Source organism: Nycticebus coucang, chromosome 4 (genome assembly GCF_027406575.1).
Source record: "Nycticebus coucang isolate mNycCou1 chromosome 4, mNycCou1.pri, whole genome shotgun sequence".
NCBI lineage: Eukaryota > Metazoa > Chordata > Mammalia > Primates > Lorisidae > Nycticebus > Nycticebus coucang.
The window spans coordinates 9,700,897-9,718,560 of NC_069783.1; the positions used below are offsets into that span (position 1 = coordinate 9,700,897).

General features: G+C 46.4%; 1 protein-coding gene across 3 annotated transcripts; it reads left to right on the top strand.

The window, feature by feature from the left end:
- Positions 1 to 56: 56 nt before the first annotated feature.
- On the top strand, positions 57 to 16,784 carry SLC66A3 (solute carrier family 66 member 3). 3 transcript variants are annotated; one of them, XR_008379431.1, is made up of 9 exons: positions 57 to 292; positions 3,956 to 4,038; positions 4,767 to 4,836; positions 7,161 to 7,218; positions 9,390 to 9,510; positions 10,720 to 10,845; positions 13,788 to 13,829; positions 16,029 to 16,200; positions 16,303 to 16,784. XR_008379431.1 is itself a non-coding variant. In XM_053587323.1 (8 exons), the coding sequence occupies exons 1-8, from the start codon at positions 150 to 152 to the stop codon at positions 16,118 to 16,120; spliced, it is 735 nt and encodes a 244-aa protein (XP_053443298.1). In that variant the 5' UTR covers positions 57 to 149; the 3' UTR covers positions 16,121 to 16,784. The 3 variants fall into 3 exon arrangements, 2 of the variants coding, with proteins under 2 accessions (XP_053443298.1, XP_053443299.1); XM_053587323.1 differs by having other exon boundaries at positions 16,029 to 16,784; XM_053587324.1 differs by lacking the exon at positions 10,720 to 10,845 and having other exon boundaries at positions 16,029 to 16,784.
- Positions 16,785 to 17,664: the final 880 nt, after the last annotated feature.

Consider the following 17,664-nt stretch of genomic DNA (forward strand, 5'->3'; position numbering starts at 1 on the left):
GGTCGGGACACACCCAAGTCGGGTGGGGCGGGTCCGGGAGGGTCCAGGGCCAGCCCGGAAGGCGGAAGGGTTGGGCAGAGCAGGCAGCTGAGGGCTGAGCTGCCTACCGGCTCCACTCCCAGATCCCGCGCCGCCGCCCCCGCAGCGCCATGGAGGCCGGGCTGCTGCGGTTCTGCAACTGGAGCACGCTGGGCGTGTGCGCCGCGCTCAAGCTGCCACAGATCTCCGCGGTGCTGGCGGCGCATAGCGCGCGGGGCCTCAGCCTCCCGAGTTTGCTTCTGGAGCTGGCGGGGTAAGGCCGAGGCTGCCCCCTTCCGCCCTCGCTTCTGCCGGCGGCGAAGAGCTGGGAGTCGGGAAGAGTCTGGTTCTCAGCAGGGCGGGGACGATGCCTGAGCTCGGTGTTGCAGCTGGGAGCTTTGGGGCTGCGGGCGGAGGACTTCCCGCAGCAACTCACCACCCGGGTTAACGGCTCCTAGCCGAGCCGGGTGTGGTATGCCCATTTTACAGATGAAAACACTGAGACCTGGCAGAATCAGATTGTCACAATACCATCACCCGACACCATAACTTCTTTCTCTGGCTTCACTTGTAAAACAAGTTTGAACTAAGATCGCCAAGGACCCTTCTGGCTTTAAAAAGCCCCATGTGTTTTGGGAACTCAGATGATGGAGAGATCTTTGGAGGGAAAGGAGGAAGGGGAATTAGGTCAGTGCATGAAAAGTAGGCAGGAGTCAGGCAGGAAAGAGTTGAGGGGGCTCCCAGTGCCACTCTGCCCATCAAAAATGTGGAGTGGGTGCTCTGACTCCCTAGCTAAAGACCTAAACCTGAAAAGCAGAGTTGTGAAGCTTTTGGTTGGGAAGGCAGGGGTTGCAGGGGCAGAGGGAAAGTTTCCCTTCTGCACCCTCTGAAGGTTTGCAGAAGTGACTGACAATAGAAAGATTAATAAGAAAAAAGGTATACAAACTCGTTAACGTGTCCATGCACTCAGGCAGTCCTGCAAATATGAGACTCAACGAAGGGCTAGATGGATGAGGCTGAAGCACCCTCCTCACAGGGGAGAGGGGGATGGGAGTGTAGGCAGGTTTGAGGTGTGACAACTCAAAATGAATGACTGAGGCAAAGGTATTGATCAATGGAGGCTTATTAAGCTGAACTTTGAGGATGTAACAGGGAAAATCATCTGTAGCTAGTGCTCTCTGCAGAGGGATGTGGGAATTCGGTGTTTACAGGGAAGGCCTTGGGAAGTGAAGGGAGGCAAGGGGTGGGTGGTGAGGCAAAGGATGACATTCCTGTGAGGCTTTATTAATGCTCAGGAAATCTACATTTTACAGGTGTTTCTGATCCTGTTGTTGATTTTGTCCTGAGATGTGATTTTGTGCAGGTTTGAGCCCTGGAGTTCTCCACCCCATCTGTTCCAGAGCTTTTCAGAAACCACTTCAGGCTATAGGAATAAATCAGAAAGGCAGATTTAGTGGATGGTAAAGAAAATATATATTTCCCTTTTGTCTTCTGGGCTTCTCAGTGGTGTGTGAAAACAAATCCACAGGGTGCCTGCTAGCAAGAGAAAGAGGAGAGAGCTCATGACTGATTTTAACCCTTACTGAAAAACTATGAGTTAATAATTTCTCTATCATTTCATTATAAAGATCAACCATCCTTAGAAAAGGCCTGGGACAGAGTTGCTCTGGGCTTTGGGTTAGGTGGTGGGAAGGTGAGGGGTGGAACTTCACTGTGACCCTAGGCCACCATACTGGGATCCAGTGTCCAGGTGGTCTCTAGCATTGGAGTGGCCTCTCTGGGCAGGAGAGTCTGAGGGTGGTGGGCTTGTGTAAGGAGCTCTCTGCTGGTCTTACAGGAGCCTGCCTGGTGCCAGGCCTGGGCACACAGACTTCTGTGAGTGACTTGGCTGTGTTAGGGTCCAGGGAAGGACAGCTGGAGGCAACAGGCTCTGCCACTGATGCCAGTAGATTTTACCTCCACCTCTGCCAGTGATTTGCTATAATGGTTTCCATTCTCTGAGCACTCCTGTGTTCTGCTGCCATTATATGATTACCTTATTCTTAGGAGGTCAGTACAGTATGGTTTTATCCCCAAACAACAGGAACTTTGGCCAGGGAGGTGGGGTAAGCTGCAGGCCTGGCTCTCCCCATCATCCTTCCTCTGTCCCTGCCCTCTGCCTTCTCTCCTTTGGCTGGGAATGGGTACAAGATGCCAGAGTTCAAGCAAAAGGTGCCCCCAGGGTGACCATCACAGTCACCTGGAGGGCACAGACCCTCTCTGGATGTCAATCTGAGCAAACTGGCTCTAAAAGTTTATTTTTGAGAGCATTTGGTCAATTGGAGCATGAGCCATGTCTTAGTGACACCAGAGAATCTTCATGTGGGCAGCCACATAAGCCTGCCTCCAGAGCAGGGCTGCCCTCTGGTCTCCCCCAGCCTTGCTTCTCTCTCCGAGTTGACTTACTTGCTACAGAGAGTTACCTTCCAAAGGTAAGAATCCTTTGGAAAAGTCTGGAGTTCAAATCTCAGCTCTGCCCCGTACTCCCTAGCTACTGGCCTCCCTGTGTCTGGGTAACTATATTTTTGGCTTAAACCTTCTTTACCAAGTGTGCTGAGGTAGAAATCTCAAATGACTTCACGGAGCTCACAGGAAGGACGAAATATTACTGGACAAAGAGGTCCAGCCACCTATTACTGTCCAGCCAATATGCAGAGACAGGGATTAGGTCCAAACAAGCTTTATTATCAGAAGGCCAGCAGTTCTGGTGAAGAGTGGGAGTAGCTTCTCCAAGACCGTTCTGTTCTTCCATTTCTAAAACCACAGTATTATACATAAAAGCAAGAACCATACATTTACTTTAAACAACAGTAATAGCTGTAACCCATGACAATTGTTTATTATAATAAACACTAATTGACATAACCCACAACCCATACAGCAATATTCCAATTCAAAAGTTAACCTCTTAAATCAATCACCCTGAACTACTCAAATATACACCTTTAAGTTAATATGAATTTACAAAACAACAAGATTGGGAGATGTGAGGTAAAGGTCACTAGGACCTAACCAGACCTGGGGAGCTGTGTCATGTCAGCCCTGGCCTGACTGACTCCATCTTATCCTCACCATGTCTGCTGGTGTTAGATGACTTGTCTAATTTTGTCATAATGAGCATTTTAGCTATTACTTTTCAACTAAAAGCCATACCTCTGGGTGGTGGGACAGGGGCAGCCCAGGGAACAGTGGGGACTCAGGGCCTGAGGGGACAGGGCCTTCAGTGATTTCCTCTCTGTAAACATTCTTTAAAAACGACCATCTCAAAGGACTGGATAGAACATGGAGATGCACTCCAGCTCAGCTCCCAGTGAATTCTGGATACTCCTTAAATCATGCAGGTAATTTTTTTTTTCTTTTTTTTTTTTTTTTTGGCCGGGGCTGGGTTTGAACCCGCCACCTCCGGCATATGGGACCGGCGCCCTACCCGCTGAGCCACAGGCGCCACCCTTTTTTTTTTTTTTTTTTTTTTTTTCTTTTTTAGAGGCAGGGTCTCCCTCTGTTTCCCAGGCTGAAGTGCCGTGGTGTCATCACTGCCCACTGCAGCCTCGAACTCCTGGGCTCTAGTGATTCTCCTGCCTCAGCTTCCCCAGTAGCTGGAAGTACAGGCGCTCGCCAAAACGCCCAACTCATTTTTTTTTAATTTTTAGTAGAAACGGAGTTTGCCCAGGCTGGTCTCAAACTACTGTCCTGGGCTCATGCGGTCCTCCTGCCTTGACTCCCAAAGCTGCAAGGATTAGGAGCAGCGCAGCTCGGATGATTAAGCCGAGTCCGGTCCTTCCGGCTCTAAACCCGCCTCTTTCCCACGTGGGGCTGCGCGCAACTAAGAAGAGGATTTGGCAGAGGAGCCGGCGGCGGCCGTGGGGCGGGCGTGTGAGCCTGTGTCCTCCTCCCGCAGGTTCCTCGTGTTCCTCCGGTATCAGTGTTACTACGGGTACCCGCCGCTGACCTACCTGGAGTACCCCATCCTCATCGCGCAAGGTAAGGCCGTGGGGTGCCCCCCTGCCCGCCGCCCCTCGCCCCTCGCCCCTCGCCCGTGCGGTGCCCCCCTGCCCGCCGCCCCTCGCCCGTGCGGTGCCCCCACTGCCCGCCGCCCCTCGCCCGTGCGGTGCCCCCACTGCCCGCCGCCCCTCTCCCGTGCGGTGCCGCCCTGCCCGCCGCCCCTCGCCCCTCGCCCGTGCGGTGCCCCCCTGCCCGCCGCCCCTCACCCCTCTCCCGTGCGGTGTCCCCCCTGCCCGCCGCCCCTCGCTCCTCGCCCCTCGCCCGTCCGGTGCCCCCCCTGCCCGCTGCCCCTCGCCCGTGCGGTGCCCCCCTGCCCGCCGCCCCTCGCCCCTCTCCCGTGCGGTGTCCCCCCTGCCCGCCGCCCCTCGCTCCTCGCCCCTCGCCCGTCCGGTGCCCCCCCTGCCCGCTGCCCCTCTCCCGTGCGGTGCTCCCCCTGCCCGCCGCCCCTCGCCCCTCTCCCGTGCGGTGTCCCCCCTGCCCGCCGCTCCTCGCCCCTCGCCCCTCGCCTGTCCAGTGCCCCCCCTGCCCGCCGCCCCTCGCCCGTGCGGTGCCCCCCTGCCCGCCGCCCCTCGCCCCTCTGCCGTGCGGTGTCCCCCCTGCCCGCCGCCCCTCGCCCCTCGCCCGTCCGGTGCCCCCCCTGCCCGCTGCCCCTCGCCCGTGCGGTGCCCCCCCCGCCCGCCGCCCCTCACCCCACCTTCTTCTCTCAGACGTTGCCCTCCTGCTCTGTATCTTTCACTTCAACGGGAACGTGAAACAGGCAGCGCCCTACGTCGCCGCGTATCCTTTCAGCATCCCGGAGGCAGAAACCGCCTGGGGCTGCGGTTCACTCACTCATAATAAGCATCGCGAAGCAGAGTCCTTTGCTAGATGTGTGTTTGGATTAGACTATACATGTCCCAAATGCAAATGTATCTACACAGACCAGAGGTGCCCTCGGTACCCCTGGCAGCAGCCACCCCCCAAGGCCAGGGTCCCGGGCTGTGCCGACACCCACGGGGAATGCAGACTTGGCATCGCACTGCCGAACGTGCTGGAGGTCAGCGCCTGCTAAGAGCAGCGTTGTATGACTGAACCACTTTTTCCGAGACATTTCTCCCTTTTCTGAAAATAGCCCCAAAGAACTTGAAGTAACGCTCACGAGACACCTGCCGTGAGCGCAGCAGGCATCCCCGGCTGCCTGGCTTGCTGGCTGCCAAGCAAGGGGCTCCCCTGGCCTGTTCGCAGTGCGAATTGTGCTCCTGGTGCAGGCATTGGTTTAGACACTGAGCCTTGAGGTCAGAGCACCAGTTGTATCCAGGAGGCCGGCGGTGGGGCCTGGCTTCCCTGGAGCAGGGCGAGGCTTCACACTACTTAACTGTTCTCTTGCTAAACTTCATGTCCTTAAAAGGCCGGGGAGGTTTTCTGAATAGCCGCGGCTGGATTGGGAGTCACTTGATCCTGTGAAATTGAGACGCTTGTGCCTCCACCCACTCAGGGAGGACGAAGGAGGGAGCTTTGGGGATGAGGTGTGGGGTGGTGGAAGCAGCTGGCCCGGAGTCAGACGTGACACGCCCGGTCCACCCCCGACCCTGGCGCCCCGAGCTGCGCCGCCTCTCTCTGGGAGGCGGGACCGTACTGTCTGCCCTTTAGAGCCCTGCGAAACTAGAAGTACCAGGGACAGAGACACGTGGAGCAAAAGACGGTCATTGCAGTGGTTTTACTAGACTGGGGGGGCTTTGCAGCCGTCCCGCCCCCGCCAGGTTTCATCGAGCTCCTGAGGCCCAGGGGATCTGTTTCCCTTTGCAAAAGGCGGGCTGCCTGCTCCTCAGCACTGCAAGGCTGTGGCCCACTGCGTAAAGGTTTTTGAAAGCAATACTAGGAAGATGAAAAGCACTAGGTAATTTATAACAGCTTATCTTTGTGCAAATGGTGAGGCTGAAGATGAGAAAATGTGGGTGCTGATATAAATTTCTCACATACCTGTTTGGGTCTGCTGGCAAGTGTGTGGTGTAAGCAAGGTGTTTTTAACCTGTCACTTGTGACTTATAGAGAGCAAAGAAGTAGCATTGTTGTATTAACAGATATTTCATAAGGTAGAAGAATGTCCCCAATATTGCATGCAATATACTTATACTAAAAAATCATTTGTTGTTGAACTGAAATTCAAATTTAACTGGGTGTCCTGTATTTTTATCTGCTAAATCTGGCGATCCTGCAAAGAGATCGTCTGTGGGATCTCAGTAGCTCCTACTACTGGTCAGATTTTATAAAATATGTATTTTGAATCCATAGGAGGTGGGGTGATACAGAATTGGGCAAAAAGAAAATCACAGAAATGAACTTTAGAAATTGAGTCTGAGGGTGTCTTAAACCAGAATTTCCTTCAGTTGGACTCAGGCTGCTCATACTCAGTCCTGCTGACTTAGCACAGGGCATCATCTAGTTCAATCCCTTCGTTTAATTAATGTTATTAATTATAATAGCAGTTTCTTGAGTCCCAACTATGGGATTGTAGGCGTTTAGGAGGTAGACAGGGCAAGAAATGTTAAGTTCATTGTACAGGTAAGCAGACCAAGGTCAGGAGATGGAAAGTGACTTGTTCAAGGCACCTCAAGACTCCTGGATGGTCCTCCAGGGCGCTGGGCACTGGCCGCTGGCTCTCCCGTGCTCACTTCAGTCATCCCTCACTGTATCATTTTTACAGTGCAGTTAGTGGGAAAGGGGGACTCTGACCAAGTCCACCTCAAAGAACATCCCTGCTATGTAATGTTGTTTCTCTCTTTAAGTGCTTAACTTCTGGTGGTGAATTAGAGCTGCCTGGTCAGGAATTAGTGGGCAGCTAAAACCATTAAGAATGTTCTCAGTCCTAGGGGACAACCCATGATCACAGGTGTCTTTGCATTTTTCTCCCATAGTCTCCTTTGTTCTTTTGAACTCCAAACAGGTGTTCACTTGAAACCCTTTTTGTCTTCTCCAAATCTGACCAGTTCTAGCAGAACCTCCCCCAGTTCCATGCTTGGTTTCTTTGTGCAAATCTCTGTGGTCTTGGTTCATTTGCATGAGACGGGAGGGTGGCAGGGCTCTCAGGTGACCCACTGCTGTCTGCCTTAGCACTTGGTAAGATTGGCGTGTTCTTGGTTCGTCCTCACCCTGCAGAAGTGGATCATAGACCTGGCCATGGTGAGTATTGCCCTTGAAAAGAATGTGAGAAATACCAGCCTGCCCTGGAGAGAACTTTTGAGATCAAATGTTCAACCTGCTATATTTTCAGCTGTGTTTAAGAGATAATGGGAGTGAAAGTGCAAAACTATCCAAATATTGAAAGATATTATTCCCATTTAAGTCTGGGGCAAATTTTTAAAAATTTCTCTCGGGAACCAGATTAGAGAGGCAGCTAACAGTCACGGGGAGGTGGGGGACTGTCAGTTAAAGAGCTTCTTTTGCAAATACTGTATCATTGATATGTGGTTAGAACAGACCATAGATAAAAGCACAGAAGAAACACCAAAAAACTGTTCCCTTTAACCTTTTAACCTAATTCCTGACAAACTTATGCCACAATATTTCCATTCCTGCTATGGATGGAGGCTCGCAACTGGCAATGGCCAACTTTCTCACCCCTAAACTGGAAACACTCCCCCTAGCCCTGCTGAGCCCACACCCTGAGTCTCCCCTGGAGTCCTCTCTCCCCTGCTATCTTGGGTCCCCCTGACTGTAGGAGAGCCTCTTTCCTCGGCAGCTGCTTGGGCCAGTCCTCCGGGAACCAGCTGTGCCAGTGCCCAGTGTGACCTTGTTTTGTCCCTTCTCAGGCCTGACCTGGACCCCTTGCTCAACTGCTCTGCCAGGGAGCACTCCCTGTTGGTCCCTTCTCCATAGTTCTTCCTTGTCCAAGCAACCCCTTCTCTCCTCCTAAGTTATCCCATGTGCACCTTTATCAGCAGGGATTATTCACGCAGGCTGACAAGGTGCTGAGTCTCAGCAGGAGACCCCGTTGTGAGTTTTCCTCTTCCTGGGAGACAGACATAAAGAAGCTTATCTTGGCCAGGCACAGTGGCAAGTGTCTGTTGTCTCAGCTACTCGGGAGGCTGAGGCAGGAGGATTGCTGGAAACTAGGAATTTGAGGTTGCTATGAGCTGTGATGATGTCACCACACTCTAGCCTGGACAACAGGGCAAGACCCTATCCAGACTCTGTCTCAAAAAACAAAACAAAAAAGGCCACCAGTGACTTTCTTTCAGTGGTCAGTTCTCATTCTCTATCTTACTTAACATCCCTGTGGCATTCAATGCCACAGCTGAAGATTCTTTGAATCATTTTGTTCACTCAGCGTCTAGGGCACCTCACCCCACCCCCCATATCTCTTCCCACTGCCCCTCCGTGCACTCGCTGGCTCCTCTGCCACACGTCTTCAACCCCAGTGGTCCTAGAGCTGCGGCATACACTGGGCGTGTCCAAACACCACTGCTCACTGCACTCACCTGACTTAGAGCATCTCCCACTTCACAAGTCTAAACTGAGTTTCTGATCTCCGGCCCTACCTCTCTCCACAAAATTGTCCCTCCTCCGGCTTTGCGGATCTCAGCTAATGGCATCTCCGTCTCCACTGCAGAGGCCAGAAACAGTGGGGGTTGGAGTCACCCTTGACTTTTTTTTTTTTCTCACATCACACTGCAAATCCCTGAGCACGTCCTTATCAGCGTTGCCTTCGAAATGCATCCAGAACTTAACCACGTCTCACCTCTTCAATTTCTGCTCTGCTGGTACAAACCTGGGCACCTGCCATAGTCTAACTGGTCTCCTGGCCTTTATCTTCCCTTCCTTTGGTCCCACTCAACCCAGCAGCTGAAGTTTCAGCTGCCGTAGAGGCTGGGAATGGCAGGCCTGGGCCCAGCTGAGGGTGCAGGGCGCTGGGCAGTGCTGCAGGCTAATTCACGCAGGGCTCTACTCTGCCAGGTAGCAGAGGGCCTGAGCAGGTTGCCATGCTTGAGTTTATGAGTTTATCAGTTAAAAACAGCCTGGTTTTCCCCAGACTCTAAAACACAATAATATCTCTTATTCATTTTTCATTGACAGGTGTGGATAGATGAGCCTTTGTGGCCAGGTGGTGATTCTTTCCCAGCTTCCCCCAACTTCTGACTAGCCCATTAGTTACCCACTGCACAGTGGAATCCATGAGTTAAAATAAACATCTCACTATTGCATTCTTTCCACCAAACTTGGGTTTCAACCTTGTACAAATTCATTATTACTTGACCTAAAAGTTTGGCTTCAAATATGCTTTGAGTATCTGGTACTCTGTTGCTTTTTTAGCAAGCAGTCTCTTAACATTCTCATGTTTTCTCTGCACACAGAATCTCTGTACTTTCATCAGTGCGGCCAGTAAGTTTGCTCAGCTCCAGTGTCTGTGGAAGACAAGAGACTCGGGAGCCGTGAGCGCGCTGACCTGGAGCCTGTCCGCCTACAGCTGCGCAAGTAAGAGCGGGGCTCAGGTGGGGAGGCCTCTGCCAGCACCAGGTGCCCACCTCACTGTGTGGTAACTTGGTTCCAAAGTTAGCATGGTCCTGGCTGTTCAGGTAGAGCCTCCTAATTAAGTGTACCCACATTTATGAGGTTGCCCTCTGTTTTCTGCAAGACCCAGAAAAAAGAAAAAAAAGTGAAAGCAAAATTCTGGCCTAATATAAATAGTCCTGTCTTCTTTGAAAAGTATCAAGGGGTTGATTATATTGAATAAACTATTTTAAAATTTTGAACCTTTATAATGTGACAGATTAGGAGATAAAAATCTTCCATTGGCTTTTTAAGAAGGAATAATTTGTAGCAGTGGAGATTTTCTGTGGGCACACTGTTTGGTCTTAACTATACAATTTCTACTGTTTGTTTGGTTTCTTTCAAGAACTACCTAAAACACACATATGCTATGCATAGATAGAAACATTATAAAAATTCAGAGTTATATTAATTAGATTTGCTAGTTTTAGATATTTTAATTATACTTTCTTATGACTATCCTACATTTTAAAGGACCAATTGCTCTCTCCAAGGCTGATAATTTGGGTCTTTATGTCTCAAGTTACTTAAAATTAAGACTTGTTAGGTTTTATGTTTAGCTTTAAAATGTTAAAGTATTATTGTGTAATATATGTGATTTCTGAATTGTTAATTAGATATATTATCAAATTTATCTGCAGGTATCTTTTTCTTTTTTTTTTTTTTTTAGAGATATAGTCTTACTTTGTTGCCCTTGGTAGAGTACTGTGGCATCACAGCTCACAGCAACCTTCAACTCCTGGGCTTAGGCAATTCTTTTGCCTCAGCCTCCCGAGTAGCTGGGACTATAGGCGCCCGCCACAACGCCCGGCTATTTTTTGGTTGCAGTTTGGCTGGGGCCGGGTTTGAACCCGCCACCCTCGGTATATGGGGCCCGCGCCCTGCTCACTGAGCCACAGGCACCTCCCATCTGCAGGTATCTTAATATTTACATTTTTGCATATTAAATTTTCTTGAAGGAAATCTCATAAACTTGGAACTGCAGAGACCATGCATTATAATACCTTTCAATCTATTTTGAACTCCCCTCCATGCTTAACCAGTACTTAAGTATTTGTTGAAAAACAAACTGAGGACTGTAGCTTTATAGGGAAGAAATGAACTGTTTTTAAATCCAATGTTCCTTTTTGATAGGTAAGGTCAACAACTTCAATATCGCTTTAGATGTGAATGTGACGTGCATTTTTAGTATTTACCCGAGTTCCCTTCTGTTGGGTGCTGTATTCAGTTCACCTTGGAGCCACGTGGTGTTGATTAGAGGTCTGTTTTTCCCTGTAGTCCCAGGCTGTACAGTAGATCTCCTGAACTTATTCCTCCGATCTCTTTGACCAACCTCTCCCAAACTCCCCCCACCCCATCCCAAGCCCCTAGTAACCACTATTCCACTTTCTGCCTCTGTGACTTCCATAGATTTCACAAACATGTGAGATCCTGTTGTGGTTGTTGCCTTTCTGTGTCTGGTTTATTGTTACCACATCCATCCATGTTGTTGCAAACGATGGGAATTCCTTCTTTTTAAAGGCTGAATAGTATTCCATTGTGTGTGTAACACATTTTCTTTATCCATTCACCTGTTGATGGACTCTTAGGTTGACTCCAGATCTTGGCTACTGTGAATAGTGCTGCAGTAAGCCTGGGTGTGCAGCTGCCTCTTTGAGATACAGATTCCATATACTGGTGGGATATATGGTAGTTCTATTTTTAATTTTTGGAGGAACCTCCATACTGTCTTCCCATAAAGGCTGTAATGATTTGCATTCCCACCCACAGTGTGTAAGGGCTCCCTTTTCTCCACATCCTCTCCCATTTATCTTTCACCTTTTGGATAACAGGCATTCTAACAGGTGTGATGTGATATCTTATTGTGGTTTTAATTTGCATTTCTCTGGTTATTTGTATGTTTTCTTTTGTTTTTTTTTGTAGAGACACAGTCTCACTTTATGGCCCTCGGTAGAATGCCGTGGCCTCACACAGCTCACAGCAACATTCAACTCCTGGGCTTAAGCGATTCTCTTGCCTCAGCCTCCCGAGTAGCTGGGACTACAGGCGCCCACCACAACGCCCGGCTATTTTTTGGTTGCAGTTTGGCTGGGGCTGGGTTTGAACCCGCCACCCTCGGTATATGGGGCCGGCGCCTTACCGACTGAGCCACAGGCGCCGCCCTGTATGTTTTCTTTTGAGAAATGTCTATTCAGATCCTTTGCCCATTTTTTAATCTCATCATTTTCTTTCCTACTATTGAGATCCTTCTCTAAACCCTTATCAGATATTCTAAAGGGCCACCTTCTTAACTGGAGTCTTTTCTCCATTGACTTAATGTAAGTTGCTGACTTAATCAATAATGATTTACATGGTGTCTGTGTGTAAATTCTTGGGATACAAATTTGGCAACTAAAAATTTTATAGGATTGGCTTTCTGTCTTTCAACATATGCTAAATGCAAAACATGTTTGGCAAAGGGCGAGTTTTCTTTTTTTTGAGACGGTCTCATTATGTCACCCTCGGTAGAGTGCCATGGTGTGATAGCTCATAGCAACTTCCAACTCCTGGGCTCAAGCGATTCTCCTGCCTCATCCTCCCAAGCAGCTGGGACTACAGGTGCCCACCACAATGCCCGGCCATCCCTCCCTTGTAGTTGTCATTGTTGTTCGGTAGGCCTGGCTGGGTTTGAACCTGGCAGTTCCGGTGTATGTGGCTGGTGCCCCAGCACTGAGCTATAGGCGCTGAGCCAAAGGGCGAGTTTTTGATGGATTGGTTTTAGGTTAGGAAAGGCCTGTCTTGAGTTGCAGGTGGTCGTATTCTGACTCCCAATTCATGTAGCCCACACATCTCAGTTTCTACTGTTACCCTAATTTGCTAAGGGAAAGGCCATACCAGAGAGAATGAATTAAACAAAACAGTTCTAGATAGACCCTTAGGAAAATCTTACCCTTGTCTTGACCTCACTTTCCTAACCTATAAAGCACATGGGTAGCATTTGAAACATTGCTTTTATTTTTATTTAATGTTTTTTTTTTGAGACAGAATCTCACTCTGTTGCCCTTAGTAGAGTGCTGTGGTGTCATATCTCACAGCAACTTCAAACTCTTACACTTGAGCAATCCTCTTGCTTCAGCCTCCGGAGTAGCTGTTTTTTTTTTTTTTTTTTTTCTATTTTTAATAGAGATGGGGTCTCACTTTTGCTCAGGCTGGTCTCTAAGCAAAGCACCTACCTCGGCTTCCATAGTGGTAGGATTACAGGCATGAGCCATCAAGCCCAGCCTTAAAACATTGCAGCTCAATTCATAATTGCCAAGTCTTGGAAGAAGACTAAGTGCCCATCAACCCATGAAAGGATCAATAAACTGTGGTATACGTATACCATGGAATACTATGCAGCATTAAAAAAAGATGGAGACTTTACCTCTTTTATGTTTACATGGATGGAACTGGAACATATTCTTCTTAGTAAAGTATCTCAGGAATGGAAAAAAAATACCCAGTGTACTCAGTAATTCTATAAAACCAATTTATAAACATTTACACTTTCATATGAGAGATGAATCACAACTATAGCCCAGGATGAAGGAGGAAAGGGGAGGGGGCTGGGAAGAGAGGGGGTGGTTTGATAGAGGGAGGGTTAATGGTGGGACCTCACATATGAAGCATATTGCAAGGGTACAAGTCAACTCTATCAAGTATTGAACCAAATGTCTTAACACTGTGATTAAATGAGATGAAAGCTATGTTAATTAGTAGGATGTAAGAACTCCAGTTTGCACAAATAATCAACACATTGAATCCCACAAAGGCATACATGTATTCTTGATCTATGTGTATATGACTTAATAAAAAAATTGCTTTTAATTAGTAGTTTAAATAAAACTACCTAGAAGCTCAATATGTAAATGAAATTCTTTAGAAGTGCTGTTTGAGGGTGAGTGAGTGGTAGGTTGGCATGTGCAGACCGTGGGTGGGGGCTCAGCCTCCCCGACTTCCCCAGGCACTGAAGTATCTCCTAGGAACTGCTGCTTCTCTTACGGACAGTTTCAAACCACTAGGCTAGGATGCATGGCTGGTTATTAGATGTTTGTGAAATATGGTGCTATTTAGTTTAACAATAATACTTACTATATATTGGTATATTAAAAGAGAAAGACAACAGCTAAATGCCCAAATGTCTGAGAAGCAAGTAATTTATTGCTGCACATTTTCTTTTACAGCAAGAATAGTAACAACCTTAATGACCACCAAGGATTTTACAAGTAAGCAGAATATTTTCCTTCCCACATCTGAGTTTTGTGCTATTTGTACCTTTTTCATTTGGAAACTGGCTAAGGGTTTAACAGATGGACGCAACTGTAATGGTTTATAGATTTAGAGGGTGGCAACAGTGAATGTATTCCTAGTTTTCATCAGTCACCCTTTTTATTATTAAGCATCTACTTCCTGTAGTCCAGGGGACAGAATATGAACAGGAGAGTAGATTCCTACCATCCTGGAGCTTCCACTTAAGCTGTGGAATTGGGCATCAAATAACCACACAATAACTATTGGGTCATATTGTGAGTATGGCAGGATGAGCACGGAGGAGAATCTGATCTAGTTTGAGAGAGCTGGGAAGATTAATTTGAAGACGAGTGAAATCTGAGGAGAGGGAGGGGGGATAGTTAAAAGGAGCAGCATGTGTGAAGGCCACCAGCCAAAAAAACACAGGCTTGGGACACTGAGCCAACTCCAGCAAGGCCAGGGTGCAGGGGGAGTGTGGGGACAGTGACGGGAGTGAGTTTCAGGAGAGGCGGGGCCCAAGAGCCCACAAACAGCAGGAAGCCTTGGAAGGCTTTTTAAAGCTAGGAGTATACTCCCTTGACTGTATGTTCTTGTTCTGTTTTTTTTTTTGTTTGTTTTTTTTTTAAGGCAGAGTTTCACTTTGTTGCCCTGGCTAGAGTGCCATGGGCTTGAGCAATCCTCTTGCCTCAGTTTTTCTATTTTCCTATTTTTAGTAGAGATGGGGGTCTTGCTTTTGCTTGGGCTGGTCTCCAACTCGTGAGCTCAAGCTATCCACCTGCCTTGGCCTCCCAGAGTGCTAGGATTACAGGTGTGAATCACTGTGCCTGGCCACTTGTTCTGTTTTTTTTTTTTTTTTTTTTAAAGAAAAAGCTGTGATGGAGGAGAAAATACTTTAACTAAAAAAGAATTGAGTCATTCCTTTGCCGGTTTTCAACTCCCAACTTGAGCATATATTACACATCTTTGGAAAATGATTAGAACAGATAGTGTCACCTATGAAGATTGGAAAATGTCCCCGGCACATACTCTCTAAGCTAATTATTATTTAATAGAGAAACACTGCTTCAGAACAGAGAGAGCCATTTGTTAGTTTCTTCCTGGAGGTTGTACCTTTGGCTCAAATACCTTTTATCACCTCCGATTGTAGGATTAAAATTGGTCTGGTCAAAGAATAAACTTCAATCAAGTGGAAAATAGGAAAAAAAAAGCCAAGTCTGAGTCTTCTTGACTGGACTCGAAGAATTGTCAGCATCATTGGTCAGCATGGAGAGTCAAACCATAACTAAATAACAAAACAAACCTATACATCAAAAACTAGGTTTGAAAGCTCAAGAATATTCTAATTTTGATTTTTTTTTTTTTTTGTCTGTGATAGCTGTTCCCGAGAGTTATCAAATTTATCTGGAGATAACCTTTTGTAATTTTTTTTTTTTTATTGTTTGGGATTCATTAAGGGTACAAAGAATTAGGTTTCACTGATTGCATTTGTTACAGTCCCTCTTATAATGGTGTGCCAGACACGTGACTCCCCAGTCCCCTCCCTCTGGGGTAACTTTTTGAAAGCAGTTTAGCTAGTATCTTACTTGTGTTTTACAAACACAGATATCTTAACCCTCGTAAACTTCATGTATTAGGAGAGTGTACCTTAAAGTGGAAGTTAAGTCATTGTTAAAATTTGAGAGGTTTTATTATTAATATTTTTAAGGAAGAGTAACATTTTCATGTTTATTTCAATATAAAATATGCTTGGACATTTGGGCCAGTTTTCCTGTTAAGAAATGTAGTGTAAGAATTAACAGAATGTATTACACTACCTTCCCTTAATAAGGAATGTTCTGAGATACCAGCACTCTTGAAAATTCGAAGAGTAAAGGGGATTTTTAAAAGTTTACCACTTCTTAGCCAAAGCCAGATGGCTCTAAATTAACCTTTTAAGATTTATTATTCATTAGGTCAGGCCAAGTGGCCGAAAGTAGTCCTTATGATAGGAAGTTCATTTCCCCTAAAATATATGGAACCGAAGTTGTTCAATGTTTGCATGATCCATAGTTAAGTTTCACTTTACGGGTGGAGGGGTGAGGGTGAAGTTTTATTTGGGATGACACAGTAGGAGGTGATTTTGCTGTACCATGGGAAAAGTTTTTAATATGCTTTTTTACTCTTTCTAATTTCAGTTCTTACGCGTTTTGTGATCATGCTAGCTTTAAATACATGGGTAACAGTTACAGTACTTCGCTACCAGAAGACCGTTAAAAAGGCTGAATGACAGATAACCTTCTTCCTGCACACAACATGGATTTTGAATAACTGAACTAGAGGAAAAAGGAAGCTCCTTGTTAAATCAAGGTCTTTTATATTCATTTCAGAATCTTTGGCCTTTTTAAACTTGAAAGAGCCACTTTAACACTTGTTTAAATGCCGATTTCCCTTCCCTTTCCCCATTTCTAGTGATCAGACAGCTGTAGTTTTAAGAAGGCTGGCGACTGCTGGAAGTCATCCAAGAAGCCGGTTTTGAGCAGACCACTTTCACCCTTACTCTTCAAGTTAGGACTAACTTCTCTCTGAAGAGCTAACTGCATTTATTTTTCAGCTTTTCAGAATCATTTAAGAAACAAATCCTCTCCATGACAAAAATAAATGTAAATGGAGTGGGATTTTGCTCAAAGTCAGAAATGAAGTGGAACTGTAGTAAGTTACCTGGTTCACTTTGTAACAGATGTAACAGGATGGACTTGTGTATCATAACACAGTATAATAACACCTGCTCAAGCTCCGTCTAGCAGGGGAGGCATCAATGTAATTGGCCTGAGTTTGTGTACCAGAAGTCTTTTAACTCACACTGTGCCTAACAAAAGCTACTATTAGCAGTCGCTACTTATGATAAGGAAATCCCAACCAACTTTTTGATTGAAGCACAAAGCTTTTTGAAGTGGCCACACCTATGCAATTAATCAGTATTAGAATTTGGTACCAACTACCATTTTGTCTGTTGAAAATAAATGTAGTAAAGAATACTGCGGGGTTCTGCCCAATTCTTATGGATTTTATTCTCAGTATCTTATCCTAAACATGTTAGGATTATTTGTAAACTGTATTTTCCTCTAAAATTTTATAAATCCTAACACATTTAGAGATTCACTTTCCCCTTTTAATTGAAGGCATTATTCTACTATAGATAGTAAATGATGTCTATTAGAGAATGGGTGGTTTCCTATGTAAAATAAACTTTCATATTTTGAAAGCTCTGCTATCACTTGTTTTAACGTGACTAATTTTGCTGTGTAAGGTGCAGTTTTTAAATAAACCATGTTTTTTTTTAGAACTTCTTGGGACCAGCAGGAAGAGAAACATGGTATCTAAAAGCTAAACCATTTGTTCTACAGTTGTTTAAATCATAGATGCCATTAAAAAAATACTGTTAATCTTTGCTCATTTGCAGTTACAATCTGACCGTGATAAATACAAATTATTTATTCCAATAATACTTTATTTAGATATAGTTTTTAGTATTTCATCATTTTTGTTAAAGCAACTCCTTTAAGAACATACGTAAGTGAGGAGGTCTATTTTCCCCCGTTTGGGAGAAAGCAAACATCTGAGTTATTTTAGGTGTTTCACACACATCATCATATTTAGTCCCACAATAATCCTTTGTAGTAGTAAATCTCCAGTTTACAGTGAAAACACCGAGTCTCAGTGTGAACAGCCTGCCCACGATTACATAGCACATAAATGTCCTGAAAAGAACCCACTGATTACCAGACACTTTCTAGAAAACTACCCATAAGGACACTATTTCCTGACAAAACA

Excerpts from the sequence above, each read along its gene's own strand:
- SLC66A3 (XM_053587323.1), top strand. The coding sequence starts at position 150 with ATGGAGGCCGGGCTGCTGCGGTTCTGCAACTGGAGCACGCTGGGCGTG. Across the intron at positions 293-3,955 it reads TTGCTTCTGGAGCTGGCGGG|GTTCCTCGTGTTCCTCCGGT; the intron begins GTAAGGCCGAGG and ends CTCCTCCCGCAG. Across the intron at positions 9,511-10,719 it reads GTCCGCCTACAGCTGCGCAA|GTAAGGTCAACAACTTCAAT; the intron begins GTAAGAGCGGGG and ends CCTTTTTGATAG.